This window comes from Mauremys mutica, chromosome 12 (assembly GCF_020497125.1).
Source record: "Mauremys mutica isolate MM-2020 ecotype Southern chromosome 12, ASM2049712v1, whole genome shotgun sequence".
Taxonomy (NCBI): Eukaryota; Metazoa; Chordata; order Testudines; family Geoemydidae; genus Mauremys; species Mauremys mutica.
Genome location: NC_059083.1, coordinates 73,675,218 through 73,692,298, shown reverse-complemented (window position 1 = coordinate 73,692,298; position 17,081 = coordinate 73,675,218). Strand labels below are relative to the sequence as shown.

The 17,081-nt window shown below is 43.8% G+C and overlaps 1 protein-coding gene across 2 annotated transcripts in view; it reads right to left on the bottom strand.

The window, feature by feature from the left end:
* Positions 1-5,994: 5,994 nt before the first annotated feature.
* SCPEP1 (serine carboxypeptidase 1) overlaps positions 5,995-17,081 on the bottom strand; it is a 21,851-nt gene continuing 10,764 nt past the window's right edge. For both annotated transcript variants that reach the window (XM_044982485.1, XM_044982486.1), the window contains exons 9-13: positions 15,567-15,651; positions 14,719-14,832; positions 13,857-13,994; positions 9,240-9,403; positions 5,995-7,494 (exon numbers count right to left, since the gene is read on the bottom strand). In XM_044982485.1, coding sequence (XP_044838420.1) covers positions 7,426-7,494; positions 9,240-9,403; positions 13,857-13,994; positions 14,719-14,832; positions 15,567-15,651 — 570 coding nt within the window. In that variant the 3' untranslated portion in view covers positions 5,995-7,425. The remainder of the gene's footprint in view (positions 7,495-9,239; positions 9,404-13,856; positions 13,995-14,718; positions 14,833-15,566; positions 15,652-17,081) is intronic.

Below are 17,081 nucleotides of genomic sequence, written 5' to 3'. Positions count from 1 at the left end.
CTACATAAAAATAAGGTATTGTGTGGATAGTACACTGCCTCTCACTCTACTAGTCATTGCCAGAAGTCCCCTCATCTCAGATGTGATACTTTGTGGAACTGATCTTTTAGAGGAAGCAAATTAGGGTTTCTGCATCTGAAATATCATATCTGGTGGGGCTGCCATCATTGCCTATTAAGGGTTAATAGTTTGGGATGTGATATATCATTGAAAGCCACTGGGTGTTGGCGGCACTTGTGGGATTTCATTACAATGAGCTGCTTTTCCATCAACGTCATGTTTACTTATTTAGCAAATTTAAATCTGATGTCAGAAACTGTATGTAGAAACTGCACTACCCATGGCAGGTGACCTTATGATTTGCAATTCTGGTTGCCTTCCAACATATACATCCTTGGATATGACATCGTTAGGTATAACCTCGCAAAATATCCTCATGGGATGAATTCACTTCTTGGGACTCATAATATCACTCAGTGAGGATCTTACTTTATAACAGTTAACCTTCTGCCCTGGGACATTGCCATTAATGACATTAGAGAGTTGCTATGGTAACAGTAGGATGCAGGTTCCAGTTTGTTGTTGTTGTGTTTTAAACTGTTAGGGGTAAATCAGATGAAGAGAAGAGATAGTGAGGAAAGGTGATGTTGGCAACAGTCAATAGGGGTCTCATGTCCTATTCTGCTCCTGCTGTCCTCTAGGGCCAAAACATTCTTGAGAAGTAGTGGAGTTCTGCCGGGCTGGTTTGAAATGTTGGGGAAATTTCATCATGATTTTTTCCTATTTTTTTTCCAATTAAATTTTGAAAATTTCCATTGAATTTGGAAAAATTTCAGTCAGCTCTGCACAAAACTGTGACAGTTCTCCCAGGAGCTGTAATGTCCAGTGATGTTCCTTAAAAACATCCCAATTGACTGAGACCCCCGCCCCATTCTGCAAAGTCGTAGGCATAGGTTTAACTGTACACATTATGAATGGTCGCAGGAACTCAAACGGCACTTCTCACAGTACGTAAAGTGAGGCGCATGCAGTAAGTCTTTGCAGGATAGCTAACCGGGATGACCTCAGTATGGGCAGTATTTCTTATGCATTCCCTTAGCATGTGCGTATTCCCTGTAGTAGTAACTGTAGGGAATACTGTATACACTATGGCAATGATACCAGTTTATCTAAGGTGAAATGGGAACGTTTTTAAGGGTGATCACTGCGCACTCTATTTGAAGAAACAGTGTGCTTAAATACAGGTCACAATATAGAGTGATATGTTGGGATTACAACAGCAAGGAATATTCTCCTGTCATTGCTACCTCTGTAGTCTTGTTGCTGTCATTTGGCTTGGATGACTGTTACTAGCTCAACAGCTAGAAATACAAAGGCCCTGATTCTTATTCTCAGGAACATATTGCAAAAAGCTCTGTGATAGTTCAAATCAAACCATTTTCAAAGTAAAATCATATGGTTACATTAGCCTCTCATTGACACCAGTGTGACACACATTGTCCTCATTCGGCTTAGCTAGGCTGTTTTGGTGTTCAGCAAAGGGAGAATTTGGCCTATGGTGTCTTCAAGTGCTGTTTGACTATTTGTATTGATTGAACTGGCCCGACTTTGTTCATGACAATGTTTTCCCATGGTATTTTAAAGTCTCCTAACTCCACCAAGTGGATGATCACTTCACTGCACTTCTACCAGTAGCCAGGAGACACCGCCAGACGAGCATGCAAAAGAGCAAGGAGGTTGGCACCAATCACAATAGCCACTGGTCACCTGGGAAGCTGAGGTAAAGACCGGATTGGATAAAATAAGCCTCCTTTGCCTCCCTCTACCTGAGTTTTCAAAACACTTAGGAACAAAACCTCCTCTTGTTTCTGGCATGCACTGGAACCAGATGTGCCACAGCACTTTGAGAATGTTTTCATGGGATTTCCGGTCATCTGCAGACTGGGTTTGGGTGAGAGGACCCACCATCCCCCCTTCTAAAGTGGGAGGAGTAGAGCCCATCAGCTTTCCTTCTGAAGGACTCCAAGCAGGGGGAGAGGGCTGCCAGTTGCCCCAGACTGTAAGACATGACTCCACCAGGCTGCGCTCTAACAAGGTAAAGCAGCCAGGCTGTTGGTCACCCCAAAAGGCCATAATTGGGTAAGTATCTGAACTGTGTCGGGGCTCTGAGGCTTTGGAGCAAATATCCGGTATCCTTTATCTCCGAACAACAGGGCAAGAGAGTGCAATTGTTTAGGGTGATCCAAATGGGGCATAAAAAGGAGCCAGGGCTGGCCCTCTATTGTCTAGTGTTCTCAAACACTAAGCCACACCTCAGGGGTGTGGTGAGACATGAAAAAGGACACTGCCGAATCCTGCTGAGAGTCTTTTCTCCAGATTCTTGGAACCATTATTTTAGAAATTAAAGTTGAGATTTTTCAAAGTCACCGAAGGGATTTGGATCCTCAATCAGCCTCAGCCTGTACTGACATCAGCTGACATGGTTTAACCTAATTTTCCCCAAATGCACAGGGACTCACACTGAATCATTTAGTAAGTTATTTTTCATTGCTGAGGAGTTTTAAAGAAAAGTGTCTTTTTAATGCCATCTAGTCTTGTCCTGTCTGTGACGGATTAGACAATTGAATAAATCTTCCCCATCTGGGATCTTATGATATTTGGCAGCAAGGTATATAATTCCCACATACTTGTGGATATAGCAACTAGAATTGGAAAATGACAATAAAATTAGATCATGATATAGCGTACTAGTAACTAAAGCCAAACAGCAACTTGTATGAGCAGAATGCCCAAGCTAACTGACTCGTATCAGGGGAGGAAAAGTGTCAACAATATTTATGCAAGAGAATTTAGGGTCCGTGTCATTACAGTTCTGCCCATTCATGTGATGATAAACATATATGAAAACAGTATGATTGTTTCAAAGACAATGTAAGTGACCAAAGGCTTACAGGGAAACATTGCTGAAGAGGAAATTTTAGGAGCGGGGAAGCAATTATAAAATGAGTCTAAATAAGCTGGTTCTGGAGCCGTTTATAATGCTTTTGGAGAATGATTGTGGTCGTCATTTTTGAAGGCAGCTTGTAAGTAAGATTATGCCAGACAGCTTACAGCAGAATTGATTCATGGCATCTTAAAACCTTATTCAATCCTACATAGTATGGTGCCTACCTATCAATTTTGTTCGTAAGACGGGGGGGTGGGGAGGTTGAAATGTAGGCAAGGCCATAGAACTGAGTTAATACATTCAAATCAATCAGGGTTCCTGAAGACACATCAGTGATAAGATGGTTGCCCCTCTACATTGCAAGTATTCTGGTCTTGTTTTTCAAGTGCTATATGAATTTTTACTAACATTTGCCAGAGTGACAGTCTGATGAATGAATTTTTGTCTGTATGCAGCTGCCAGAGGGTTAAATTTTTTAATTCAATTCATCCAGTACATTAGCTTGAGATATTGTTCAAGCAACCAGAAAGCAAAGTGAGAACAAAGACCACAACTCAGCAAGATACGTATACATATGCATACTGCACTGGCTGAATTGAGGTCTAATGCACTCATCTCTGGGTAGGCTGCTTTCAGAGCTGTTTGCATTGGCTGTGGAATCTCAGGAAGAGCAGACTGATAGCAACTACTCCCTTGCCAGCCGTTCAAGGTGGTAGTTTTGGTTATGGTATCTGGAATGGGGTGTTCACCCCACACGGAAGAGGAAGGGATTAATGGAGGCCTCATGGGCCTGTCACAGCCTGTCTCAGGGAGGAGCAGTGGGGGTGAATCCTCCAAGCAGCCCAGAGAGGCCAGGCAGGAAGCAGCCAATCAGGGCCCAGTGGGCTCTCATAAAAGGGAGTTGTAGAGCAGAGCAGGGCAGTGGCTTCTGGGCATTCAGGGAATGAGGACCGTGTCCCCTGAGAAGTTAAGAGACTAGGAGTATCTTGGACACCGCAGCAGCAGCTAGCAAGGATTGGGGGAGCAAGACATTTAAACATTTAGCCATACCAGGTTGTACTGCAATCCAATCTTACAACTAGAAACGTCTGGAAAATGGTAAAAAAAAGTCATGAAATTCTTTTTCCAGTTTTTTAAATCAAAATTTGAGATTGATAAATTTTGGTGTTTTTTTTTTAAATTTCCATCAGCTCTATGTGCAGTCTATAAAACTGGGGACTACTCAAGACTTGGACGAATATTGGTGAAGGAAACCTAGATTCTGCAGGAAGTGCTCTTGGTGATGGAAATGTACTGATTGAGTCTGAACCATTTACCAGTGCTATTATTAGGGATGGTGGAATTAAGGGGCTACCTGCCATTATTCAGATGAAACAAAAGACAGAACTTGATCACTGGCCGTGTAAACTTCAATAACTGTTTGAACTAGAAAAGATACATTAACGGTGGTGTCTGCACCTCATTTGGTCTCTAATATGCCCATGTATAGGTAGAATGGAAATCATATTGCTCTTGTTTATTATGTCCATTATGACCTATATTTTCAAAAGTAATGAGGGATTGTGAGTGCTCACCATGAGATACCTAAGAGAGGCCTCATTTTTCAGAAAGTGTTGAGCATCTTCTGAAAATCAGAACACATTAATGTATCTCAGGGTGGGCACCCAAGAATCAGTTGCCCCTTTGGAAAATTTAGACCTGTGTTCCTTGTTTCCTATCCTAGGCAGTTCAGTGATGCTGTACAGAATTAAACAGCTGCTACATTCCACTCCCGAGGTAGCTGAACCACAGTGGTGGATCAAGTGTTTCCTGGGTATAGTTTATAAAAAACATTGTGATGAATAAATACTCATTTATTAGTAAAATTACTCTGGAAAGAAAAAAGCCTGGGGGAAGTGAATGGGTACAAAGCTGCCTTGAAGCTGTTATGGTGAGACCAAGAGCAGATTGTACTTTAAAATCCTTTGGATCAGCACATGGACCTTCCAATAACCATTTCACCCGAATGGCTCATTTAAAAAGCACCTCCATCTCTTTAAACCCTGAATCCCAGGCACCTTCAGTTCACAGCACTCTTGAAAATATTAAGTGACTATATATTCTTGCAGTCTCAGCATATTTTTTCCATTTACACTCAATTCTGTATGATACATAGAAATGTATATAGAGCAAGCCTAAAAAAAAAACCACCCAACACCAAGCCTTGAGTTTCTAGTCACAGCAGCAACTGTACCTGTATGTTCAGCCTTACAGCTCCTGCTGTTTAACCAAAATATCCCTGCTGGGTTGCAGCAGCATCATGAACATTACTGAACTTACACTGCTGAGATGAACATACCAACTGTACTTGAAAAGCTGGGCTCCCTAGTGTGTGGGAAAAGGCATTCAGCTCAGTTAATTAAACCCCAATGGACTGATTCAGCTTCATGGTTGCTGCACTATGGGGACACCCAGTGTTTCAGAACAAACTCAGCCTGGAATGGCTGAGACTGTTGGAGTGGGAGAGGAAACAGAGCAAAAGCCATTCAACAGCTCTCTAGGGGTTTGATTGAAGTAGCAGCAAGGGCTTGTCTAGAACGAGTTAGTGCACAGCAAGCTGGAGTGTAAATCTACAGCACACTAACTAACCTGCTGTGCATTAACTGGCCAAGCGGACCCTGCTACCCTGCACAGAGGTGTGTCCTAGTGCACTTTGGCATACAGTAATCCTGTGAGTACTACTTCAGAGGAAGTAATCGGTTTTCAAAAGCTTGCAGGCTAACAGAACTGCCACCATCTACCTTGGGTGATGATTAAGAAAGGGGAAAATAACTCCCCGTTAAAGAAAAAAGGCAAATTGCTTATATCCCTCCCTTAGATCATAACCAGCTGTTCCTCTAAGTCACTGGTTCTAGGTTGAGTTTTGCCCTCCATACTTTCTCTGCATTGGGCAAGGGGAGAAGAAACTTGGTGCTGTTAGCTACCTACCACTTATATATCTATAAAGTATGGGGGCACATGGCAGTATTCTCCCATTGCTGCTTTTAGGCAGAAAGTGCTATAATGCATTACAATATAGGCTTTTATTTGGCTTCAAGAACATGTTAAAAAATGTGACAAGAGCAGGATCAATATATAGATCAGCACAGATGTAACTATTGGATTCATTCTTTAGTACTTAGGGTTTTATTACCCAAAGCCAGACCATAGAGGTACAAGTTTTTAGGCATCAAATCAACTTGATTCCACAAGGTGCAGCATTTAAGTGAGATCCACTGGTTTATTGGAAAGGTAGCTTGTTAGTGCATTGCCAAAGTTCCCCATAGCACAGTTTCAGCTTATTGATGCTCTCACAGCAGAGTTCGTGCACATGTGTTTACATAGCACTACACTGCAAAATAGCTGCTACGCTAATACTCTTAAGTTTCATATGTGGGGAGGCACAGGGCTGTTTGCTATTTATTTAGGAGTCTGACAATTGGAACAAGCTGCCTGAGTGTTGATAAAAGGGGTCATTTTCAAAGGGGATTGCAGCTGCACAACAGGAATGAAGTGATTCAGATACCTCATTTGTGTGATTGTTTTCACTGGGGAACTGAGATACGTATACTTTATAAAGAATCCCCACTTCAAATTGCAAAGCCAATAGCTCACTGCAAGACTCAATCCAAGATCTAGAAAAATATGGATGGGGGATTTGTTCTGACTTATGCCTCTTCCTTATCGCTTAAATAACCTTCTCCTTTCCACGCTCTGGGTGGAGGCCAGAAGCCCAGCAGTTCTTAGCCATTAGAACTTTGGCTCATTCTATGAAGAGAAAGGATTGGCACAGTGTTTATTCTCATATTAAGTATCCATGCCTTCCCGTTTGAATAATGGGGAAAGGAAGGTTTTACTGAGCGATGGTTGTGCGGCACTGAGTACATTAAAAAACAAATCTTGGATAACGCACATGAAAAAGGAGGCTCAAGAGTAGAAAGAGTGGTTCAGTATGAACACACACCTCAGTCCAAACTGGATCTGGATCCAAAATGAAGTCCTAGCACAACCACTCTGCAGTGTCTTGATAGAAAGCAATGGTGTCTGACACAGATGCAAAGTCATCTGTTTAGGAAAAAGCATCCACAGCTTATGGAAGCAGGCTTGCTGCCTGAGGTTGAATCTTTAGAGCAGCAAACTCATCTTAATACTGGTTCATAAACAGAGCATTTGGGAAATCCTCAAAGAAGTGGCTGAGTGTGTTATTTATCAGAGTGAAGTTACCACAGGAAAAGTCAGTGTGAGCAGTATTGAGGCAGAGAATCACAGTTTACAAATTCAAAGGCAGCATTTCATTTAAGAATAAACCGTGCATCTCCTTAAATGCCTTGCACATTACCAAAGTGTAAAAGAGGCTAAATTTCCAGATAGTGATTGTTCCTTCTGAAGTTCAGTCTGTGGCACAAGTTCTGCTAATACACCAGAGTTGTATATGAAAACCATGCCAGCTGGCATCCATTTCACCAGTGTTTTTGTTGGGTCACCATCCTGACTATTTTCAACGCCATGTCCCCTTGATCGGATGGTACCTACCATAGGGAAAGAGAGAGTGTTATTAATTGCTATGCGGAAGCAGACCGCTAGCTCTAGATGTTTCATAGTCACACTAATATTTAGCTTGCTTTTCTAGGACAGCCTTCACCTTGCTCCTTGATATTAGTGCATTGTGAGAGTACTTTCCAAGGGAGGATTTCAGTCAGGTAAAGATGGGGAAACAGAGGCACAGACAGGTTAAAGTGACTTTCCCTGGGTAAAAAAGGAATATGTGGCAGAGCCAGGAAGAGAAAACACATCTCCTAATTCCCAGTTCTATGCCTTAAACAGGCCAATCTCCCTCCCAAGCAGTGAGAGCTGACAACATTAGAAGCAAATTCCATGTGCCTCAAGCAGATATACAGTCATAGGAATGTCCCTAATCTAGAAGCAAATTTAGGCTCTTGCTCTAGGACTGGTGAAAATAAGTTGGACACAGTTCAGAATTTGGTTGTTTTTTGTTTCCAAGGTTGTGGGAAGGAAGACAGGGGGCCTGATTCTGATCTCATGCTAGTCTTACACCAGTGGGAATAAATTTTACTGACGACAATAGATGTACTCCCATTTAAAAAAAAAACCCAGTGAAAGGATAATCAGCTCTTGAGTCCTTTAGTTCTGCTTTTTGGTACTCCCACTGGTAACATTTCTCAAGGGTCATTAAGGGAGAGGATTTATATGTATTAAGACTTTTCTGCTAAGGATGGAAATAAAGAGTGCAACTAGCTGGGCATTAGGATGGTGGTCACAAATATACACTGAAGGCCTAAAAGTCACTAATTATGGGAAATTCCATGGCAAGGCCAAGAAACAGAAGTGAATTAAGGTGGCTGCATTCTGAAACTGTTTCCAGCTGGGAAACTGCTAGATACAGTTTGGTGGTCTTCACTGGCAATGTTAAAGGGCTGCTGCGGCAATGCTTTAACATGGCTTGTGTAGTCGTGGCATAGCACTCTAAAAAACAAACAAACACACACCCCCCACCTCCACGAGGGGAACAGGTCCCAGTGCTGGTGCACTGTCAAACACTGGTACTTTACAGGGCTGAAACTTGCAGCGCTCAGGGGGATGTTTTTTCACACTCCTGAGCGAGAAAGTTGCAGCGCTGTTAAGTACCAGTGTAAACAAACCCTTAAACAAGCCTCAGTGTGTTGACTGAACAGGCTTCTAATATTTTGGAGTCTGCAAGGAAAGTGTAATTAAGATTTACCCTCCTCCCATGGTGCTGGATTGTTGTACAGAACAGAAAGATTACATTTTTCTCAATACAGTAGATACATCTACACCGTGTGACAAAGATGGATGAAATGCAGATTACTGCTCTTTGTTCAAACAATTTAGAGAGACAGTATTGAATTAAGATCTGATTTTCCATTACCTTATTGGACGGTCAATTAAACCTGAGCAAAGTACTGGGTGTAAAATGCTACCAAACCAGAAAGGCAGCGTTTTACAACCTGTGCTCCACATAATGCATATTTATTTACACCAGTACAGAGAAAGGGAGAATAAGGCCCATTAAGTCTGTGCTGGGTATTATGCAAAGTCTGAGTGTAAACCAGATCTCCAGACCAGGAAGTTAATTAATCAAAGGAATAATCTACGTAGTCTGATTCGGGAGTGTTTCATGCAAATGTGGGAAAGCTTTTAGCCATATTATGCAGGCAAAGCAGACAGATACATCATCATTTACAACTTGACTAATATTAGGTTTCTTTTGTCTTTCAGCAGTTGTGCTATTTACCATGTGCCCAGCCTTTAGAATCCAGTAGAAGGCCAAGTTTTCATAGGACTTATGGAAAGCACCTGTCTCAGGGGATTCTGGAGATACATACAGAGCCTTCCATTTTTGTTGGCTGAACTGCTTCAGTTTAGGCCATTTCAGTTTCCGAACCCACGCCTCCTGGCCTAAATTAGGGATAGAAGAGTGATGTTTCATTATTAATTGTTTATAGTAAGGAAGCATCCAAAGGTCCCAACTGAGATTGGTGTCCCATTATTCTAGACGCTACATGAACAAATATATAGCAAGTATAGTCGGTCAAAAAAAATGTTGAATGTTCAAACAAAAAAAATTTTTTGCAACCACAAAAACAAACAAAACCCCCCCCAAAACACACCACACCCAACTTTTAATTAAAAATTTCAAAGGATTTTCTTCCCTGGGGGACAGAGTTTTGTGAAAATTTCAAAAGTTGACCCACAGGTTTTGATCAGTTCTAAGAACTGTGACTTGTTTGTATTTTTATGTCTGATTTTGTAAGCGAGTCATTTTTATGCGATGCATTTTTATGCATTAGCAACTCCAGCATATTTTCATTCCCCTTCCCACACAACATCCTGAAGCCCTCCCTTGCTACAAAGAAACCTAAAGATGGACACACCGGCAGGTAGGAATTCTCAGCTCAGGGGGGCACATAAGACCAATGTTAGGCGGTTCCCACCATAACGCATGCTTATGCAAAATAAGCCTCATTCTGGTTCTAAATGTATATCGATACCAATACAAGCACTGGTCCTGCACGTTGCTGGACTCCCTGTCCCCAAGGTTGTAGGAATCGAGGCTGTTCAGCACCTTGCAGGATCAAGCTGACAGCACAAGCTGTGATAGCACAAGCACACATTGGAAACACGGTCTGCATTAGGGCCATTGTTTTGCTGTTTGTTACAGTCATTCAGCCAGGAGAGTCTGAAAAGGCAACATCTGTTTTCAAGAGCAAGCTAGGGAAGAGAAGAGTGTTGAGACAGCAAATAAAGAGACCAGTTCCAGGACATTTAAAAAAGCTATTATTGTTTTTAAAACCACCGCTCAGTTACTACAGCAATTCATGCTGTAAGAAGTGCAGTTTAATTTTTCGTCAAAAATAGCAATTTGTGGCACTCCAATTTGTCTTACCGGTTTTGACATCCTAAATAGCATCTATTTAAAGAATTATTGATTGCTGGGTTGTCCATGAAAAGGAATTGAAAAGGAGAGCTTTAGGCCGTCTGTTCTTAGCAATTAGGGGCCGAGAGATTACAGCAATAAAACTCCGTAATACAAGAGCATTGTTTGCCCAGATCAGTACAGGAGACTATTTTAACAAAGGAGAAAAAGGAAACAGAATGAACTCTGGGGATTTGCTTCAGAATGGAGATATTCCAGTGACACCTAATGTGGACCAGAAGCTTCATTTCACAAGTGTGGAGTCTCTTAAAGACAAACAAAAACTTTTGAGCAACCGCGATGTACATGTGCTTAAGCTGAGCAAGCATGTGCTCTTGGGCAGGTGCACGTCCTTCAACCCCACCAGCTCCAGACTGATCATTAAGCTCACTCGTGTCACTTCTGACACCATTATTAATGGTTTCTGTTCTGGTAACGCCCAGAGTGCTCAGTCAGCATTGGGCCACCTTGTACTAGGTTCTGTACAAACACAGAATAAGACATGGTCCCTGCCCCAAAGGGTCTGCCATCCAGTACAATCAATATCAGTAGGGCAGGAGAAAGGAATGAAATAAATATGTCCATTTTTATATGTACACCAGTCATGTTTTGCATGTATAAATATATAGTCACCTCACAGCTCCTTAGTTTGTGATTAGTTAGTGGGCTAATTATGTGGAGGCATCATGGAAAAAGTAGGTTGTGAGGAGTATCTGACATGAAGGGAGGGGGGCATTGGCTCTACTGTTAAATTTAGAGGGCCTTCCTCACATAGGGGGCTGCCTGGAAGAAGGCACACAAATTCTTGGGGGTGGGCGGGAAGTAGACATAATGGGGGAGCAAGGCTAGAGTGGGTGGGGTGATGTGGTAAAATGTATGGAGGGGCGGAACTGTGAAGGACCTTAAAGAAGAGGGCAAGAAGCCTGCACCTGATCTAGTGGGTAAGGGGCATCCAGTGGAGGGATTCAAGTAGGTGTGGCTGTGTGGAGGGGGATGGTTGACAGAGTCAGAGCATCAGGCCGGAAAGATGATAACTCAGTTATTTGTACTTTGGCAGAGGAGGGGCCACTTCTTTATTTGTGCTATAAAATACCTAGCATGTAGTAAAATAGTTAACAACAAAATACGCCACCAGCGTAACCTGTGATGCCTAGAAAGACATAAGAGAAGACAATGAAGTAAACCACATCCCCAGTAATGGCTAGCGTCAGACAGCAATAAAAAAACCCCAAAAAAACCACCACAACAACAAAAAAACAGGATCCACCCTTATTGTTGACTCCATCTCAGGAGTAGCAAGGTTTGGATTGCTGCCCTTGGCAAACTACACTATGTTGACATAGTTAGGAGTTACGTCATGGTGTGTAACTCAAGAAGCTGGAAGTAAGCATGGCAGAGATGTAACTAATGTGATCAAATTCTTAGAGTGGGGGGGATATCTCCTAGCACCAAATCCCTGTGATCTGAGACCTAGACCAGCATTTCCCTTCAAACTTAATTTCTACTTCCCAACTCTAGCAAAGCGAGTTTCCAACAGTGAATTCTGTTCCTCGTGGAACTATAGTTAGCAGTGTCCTGAGGACACTGCGGGACAGATTCTGAGCTGCACCTCTCAAAGGTACAACTCAGAGGTGCAGCCCAACTGAGTGTGCAGCTGCTAGTGCGGCTCTCCTCATCCAGGCATCCAGAGTAACAGCTTCAGCAGACTGAGCTGGAACTATTGGCACATACGGAAGCGTTGCATAATTTACTGAGTGACTCACTGTGTGCCCATTTTGGTGCATCTTTTAGGATGTCTCAACCACTCTGTATATTTTATAAGCCACTTGGAACTTCTGAAAGAAACAGTCTTTGTTTAAAACACTGCTTGAAAGCCACTTTTCAAGTCCGCTTTTAGTGATCTTATTTTGCCATAGAAGAAGAAAAAATTAGCCTCAGGTACCCTAATTAACTACAAGTCACATCAGCATAGAGTTAATGCTCCCAGCAGAGCAGGCTTTAATTTAATTCAGGGGTCCCCAACCTTTTCAGGACCAGGGACCGGTCATGCCTGCGGAGGGAGCGCTCGTCCCGCGGCTCGGGTAGACCTCCCGCAGGCGTGCCTGCGGGAGGTCCACCGGCTCCGGTTGAGCTGCCGCAGGCATGACTGCGGACGGTTCTCTGGTCGCGCGGCTCAGCTGGACCGCCCGCAGGCATGCCTGCGGCAGCTCAACCGGAGCCGGTGGACCTCCCGCAGGCGTGCCTGCAGGCGGTCCTGCTGAGCCGCGCGACCAGCGAACCGTCCGCAGTCATGCCTGCGGGAGGTCCACCGGAGCCCCGGGAGCAGCGGACCTCCCGCAGGCATGACTGCGGAGGGAGCGCTCGTCCCGCGGCTCGGGTAGACCTCCCGCAGGCACGCCTGCGGGAGGTCCACTGGGTCGGTTCGCGGCCCAGTTTGTAAGAGGCCGCGGACCGGTACTGGGCCGCGGACCGGGGGTTGGGGACCCCTGATTTAATTGACTGAGAATTATTTAGGGATAGTTAACTATCCAGCACTGCAAACAGACTTTTCTAGGTCTGTTCAATAGCTTCAGTGGAAAGCTACATGGAAGAAGCAGCCATACCCACCTATGCTCTCTCAAGATGAAAGGCTCCCATAGCATTGTGTGAGCAGAAAGGAGGGGACCCAAGCCCATGGGTCTGGCCAGGATGGGATAGTCAGGGGGCAGTCAGCTCCCTTGTGGCCTTCCAAAAAACTATGACGGGGCTCCACAAGGATGCAAAAATGTGTCTGGAGTATATGGGCCATGTTGCTTCTCCCAGCAGCAGTCAGGGTGCTCTGCCAAGAGTACTAAGGGACAGCATGGAGGAAGAGCACCAGGGAGCAGTTGGAGGCACTAACCCCTACATAGAGCTGCCGTCCCATCACTGCACCACGGAGTGTGTGTGTGTTGGGGGGGTGGGGAAGGAATCTGTGGATTTTGGGAACTGAATTCCTGGTCTCTTCTGGGAACAAACCCAGCTTAAACCCTCTCCAAGAAAACTATAAAGTGAATAAGATCTATGTGTCTATTGCCTGTGTTCCTGAAAGGGTGACACAGTGTGATTTGTAAGATATACAAATGTACCTTAATGTAGAGGAAGGATAGTCCATTGGTTAGAGCACTAGCCTAGGCCCTGGGAGACCTGAGTTCACTTCCCTGCTCTGCCACAGACTTCCTGAGTGACCCTGGGCCAGTCACTTAGTCCTTTTAGGCTTTAGGTCCCCATTTATAAAACAGGGAAAATGGCACTGCCCTTCCTCATAGGGGTGTTGTGAGGCTAAATACATTAAAGACTGCGAGATGCATAGGTATTATAGTAGTGGGGACTATGTAAGTACTATAGATGGGGGGATTTTAATATGTTAATGACCAGTGTACATCTTTCTCTTCAGAGAGAAGAATGAATCCTTACCCATGGTGTCCACAATGAGATCCAGCTGTCCGTTATAGACAGTAACGTTGACATTGGCTGCCAGCAGCGCATCCACAATATGAATGACAGGCTTCATGAAGTCTTCGGCCATGTGTAAGAAGACTTCTTCTGACTGACCTATTCATACGGATTCAAACATGAAAGACAGTGCAATTGACTAAGTGCGTCATCTTTAAATGGAAGCATCAGCAGCAGGGCTTGCCAAGAGTTGTGAAATGCAATTCGTTGCTGCAGAAAAGCAAGCACTGGAACGGTACAATCCAGACCACAATGATCAGTCTGAGTGACTGGAGAGAAATGGAGAATGGCCAAATTCCACATATATACAGGGGATATCAAAGCAGCACAGCACATGTTTCTAACATTACTACACATGCGGATTTGTCAGTTTCCATCTCCCATTACAAATCTGGAGGGGTGTTGGCAGGTAGTCAGCATTGCTCTCTAATGTTTCCTTCTGGTTTGATTTACACCCTCCTTTCCCTGACCTCTCACAGCACCGGCTTTCCTTTTGGTAGACTGAGGTGCATGGATAGGTTTCAGCTGCTCAGGCATTAGGCATACTCTCCCTTCCAGGGTGTGCACCTCGTTAGACCCTGGCAGGCTAGAGGGGAAGACACAAGGACCAGAATCATGCCTATGCCCATAGGCCTGCCCAGTTCCCTGTTGTGGGTCCTTTTTAGGAGACTGTCCTACAGTTGGGCCCAAGCAGGATGAGAATTTTAACAAGCAAGTCAGGGAGACTTTATGTGGTACGGTATCAAGACTGCTTTGAACAGACTACAAAACCGTGTAAGTGACAAGCTGCCCATTAGACCCATGTCAGAGGGTAGGAAGGTACCTCCCCATGTGACAGAGTCAGGAATGATTCTCAGCTTCTTTCGGATGTGTCCATTCATCAGGTCACTTAAGCTGTCCTTATGCAGACGTTCGACATGGCGCTGGTAAAGTTTAACTGAAAGGAAAGAAAAGAGTTTATTCTGCAGCACAGGGTGTTGGATATGCATGAAGATGGTGTCTGATAAACAAACACCACAAGGCAAAAACAAGTCTTATCGAGGCTCATTCAGTTCAGATCTAAGAAACTCTTTGCTACTGAAACCGCAACTGTACACAGAGGAAGAGACTTGCTGATTTTTAAGAGGTCTACAGTAGAAGATAGAATCAGCCTATAGCATGGTCAGAAGATAAAAGAGGAACAGAGTCATTATCTTGTTCCTTTTTCTGCCAGTGCATCTTGTTCCCAACAGTACATTTCTGGGGCTAAGTTTCTGCTTTAGCTAGTAAGCCTGAACATAAATTCTTCTCATCACCAGATGAGTTGGTTTTGAGCTGCAACCAGATCATCCCATGCAAGTGTTTGGAGGACATAGTTAGTTCATAGGTTCTGAAGTTCTACAGTAATGAATTTACTACTGCCCGTGACTAATATCCAGAGTGCACAGGGTATATCTAGGTGGACGCATATGCCACAGAAGAGCTGTGGTATATCCCTCAAGAGTATTCTTCAAGCTCTCCCTGTACGGAGACCAGTAGGTTCAGGAGCTTGAGAACACTGGAGGCTTCTTTGCAAGATGTGGTAGCCACAGACAGTTCCTACTGTCTACAACCACATGTCTGGGTGCTCAGCACCTCTGCAAATCAGGCCCTTGGAAGCTTAATTTCTTAAACATACTCCCCTCAACTTACTAAGATGGATATTTTCATGTTTCAAGGCTTTGAGATCTGGGGACTTCTTGGCTAGGATGTTATAGAAATTCACGTTGTCCGTGTTCTGAAAGAGTGAGAGAAGAGGATATCAGACTCAACGTTTTATTTCAATAGCTATAAGAGAAACATCTCTCCGACACATGAGGGTTGTACTCTACCCGCAGAGCGGAGAGGGATCAATGTTCCCTACTTAAATGGGGCCCTATTCTGTTCCCTGTTCTGGCCCTATTTTGAGAAAGGCCTTTTTGGAAGGGCCTTTGGTCCCTTGCTCCCTCCTTTTTGATGATGGGTTTTGGGAAAGGGCTTTTTCCAGTCCCCAAAGTTCACACGCAACTGTGTGAGAGAGAGAGTGAGGGAGAGCATAGGCATTTCTACTGATTTTGCTTCCTAGCTTTGAAGAGGTGGGAATCTCCTGGAATCCCACCACCCCATCCATGGCTCCAGAGACTTTCCACCAGCTGCAGCCATAGCCTCAGTGCCACAGATCTCCCAGATGCTCCCTTCGGCTAGACCTTCCCAATGTGAGGCTTCCCATTGCTCAGTTTCCTCCTATCACACCAGCCTCAGCCATCCCACATGCTCCCTTATGTTAGTGTCAATCAATATCTGGCATCCATATTCTGGAACAACTGATGCAGCCAATTCATCATATCTAGATGAATCCAAGAATTGTGGATTCACCACATCCCTAATACAGCCTATAGACTGGAACTGGACCAGAGAAGAGATGTGTTTCCATGTGTTACTCAGAATTAAAAACAAGACACTACACATTTTCCATAATTAAATTTAAATATTTAGAAGTTCTGATGTAGAAGTTAGAAATCATTCCATAGCAACAACCAAAGTGGAGCAGCTGTGCCATCCCTGTTACATACACATTGCAGCTGGGAGGAATGGTTACACAGGCTTAGGGAGAAAGGCAAAAAGATAGCCAAAGTATCATGCTAAAGCATGAAACGAGGAAGTGAAACCAGCCATGCACAGAACACTAGCAGCTGCAAAACAGCCAAAAATGAGAAGCAGTTTTTAGCATAATCTTTCAGCTTTAGTACAGCATTATGTGACTTTTTTTTAAAGTCACATATGGTTCACTTATGTAGCATTTGTCGCTGTAAAACACATACTTTGGCCCAACCAAGCAAAGCATGCTTTAAAAGTTAAGATTGAGTAGTACCACTGAAGTCAATGGGCTTAGTCATGTGCTTTACTTTAAATCTGCTTTAATGTCCTTCAAAACCTTGCTGCTGTACTGCTTTGCACACATCTGGGCCTCATTCTCCATTGCCTACCACCTTGTGTAGTCATTTACACCAATGCAAAGACAGTATCAAATGCTTTCAAATCAGCGTGGTAGCACACTGAGTGCACTGGAGTGAACAACTGCACAAGGAGCGGGGTAATGGAGAAACTGCCCCTTCTGTACGTTAATAGCAGAACGTTACCTGAATTTGTTCATTTCCATACGCCATGAGCATAGGTTACTTACAAATC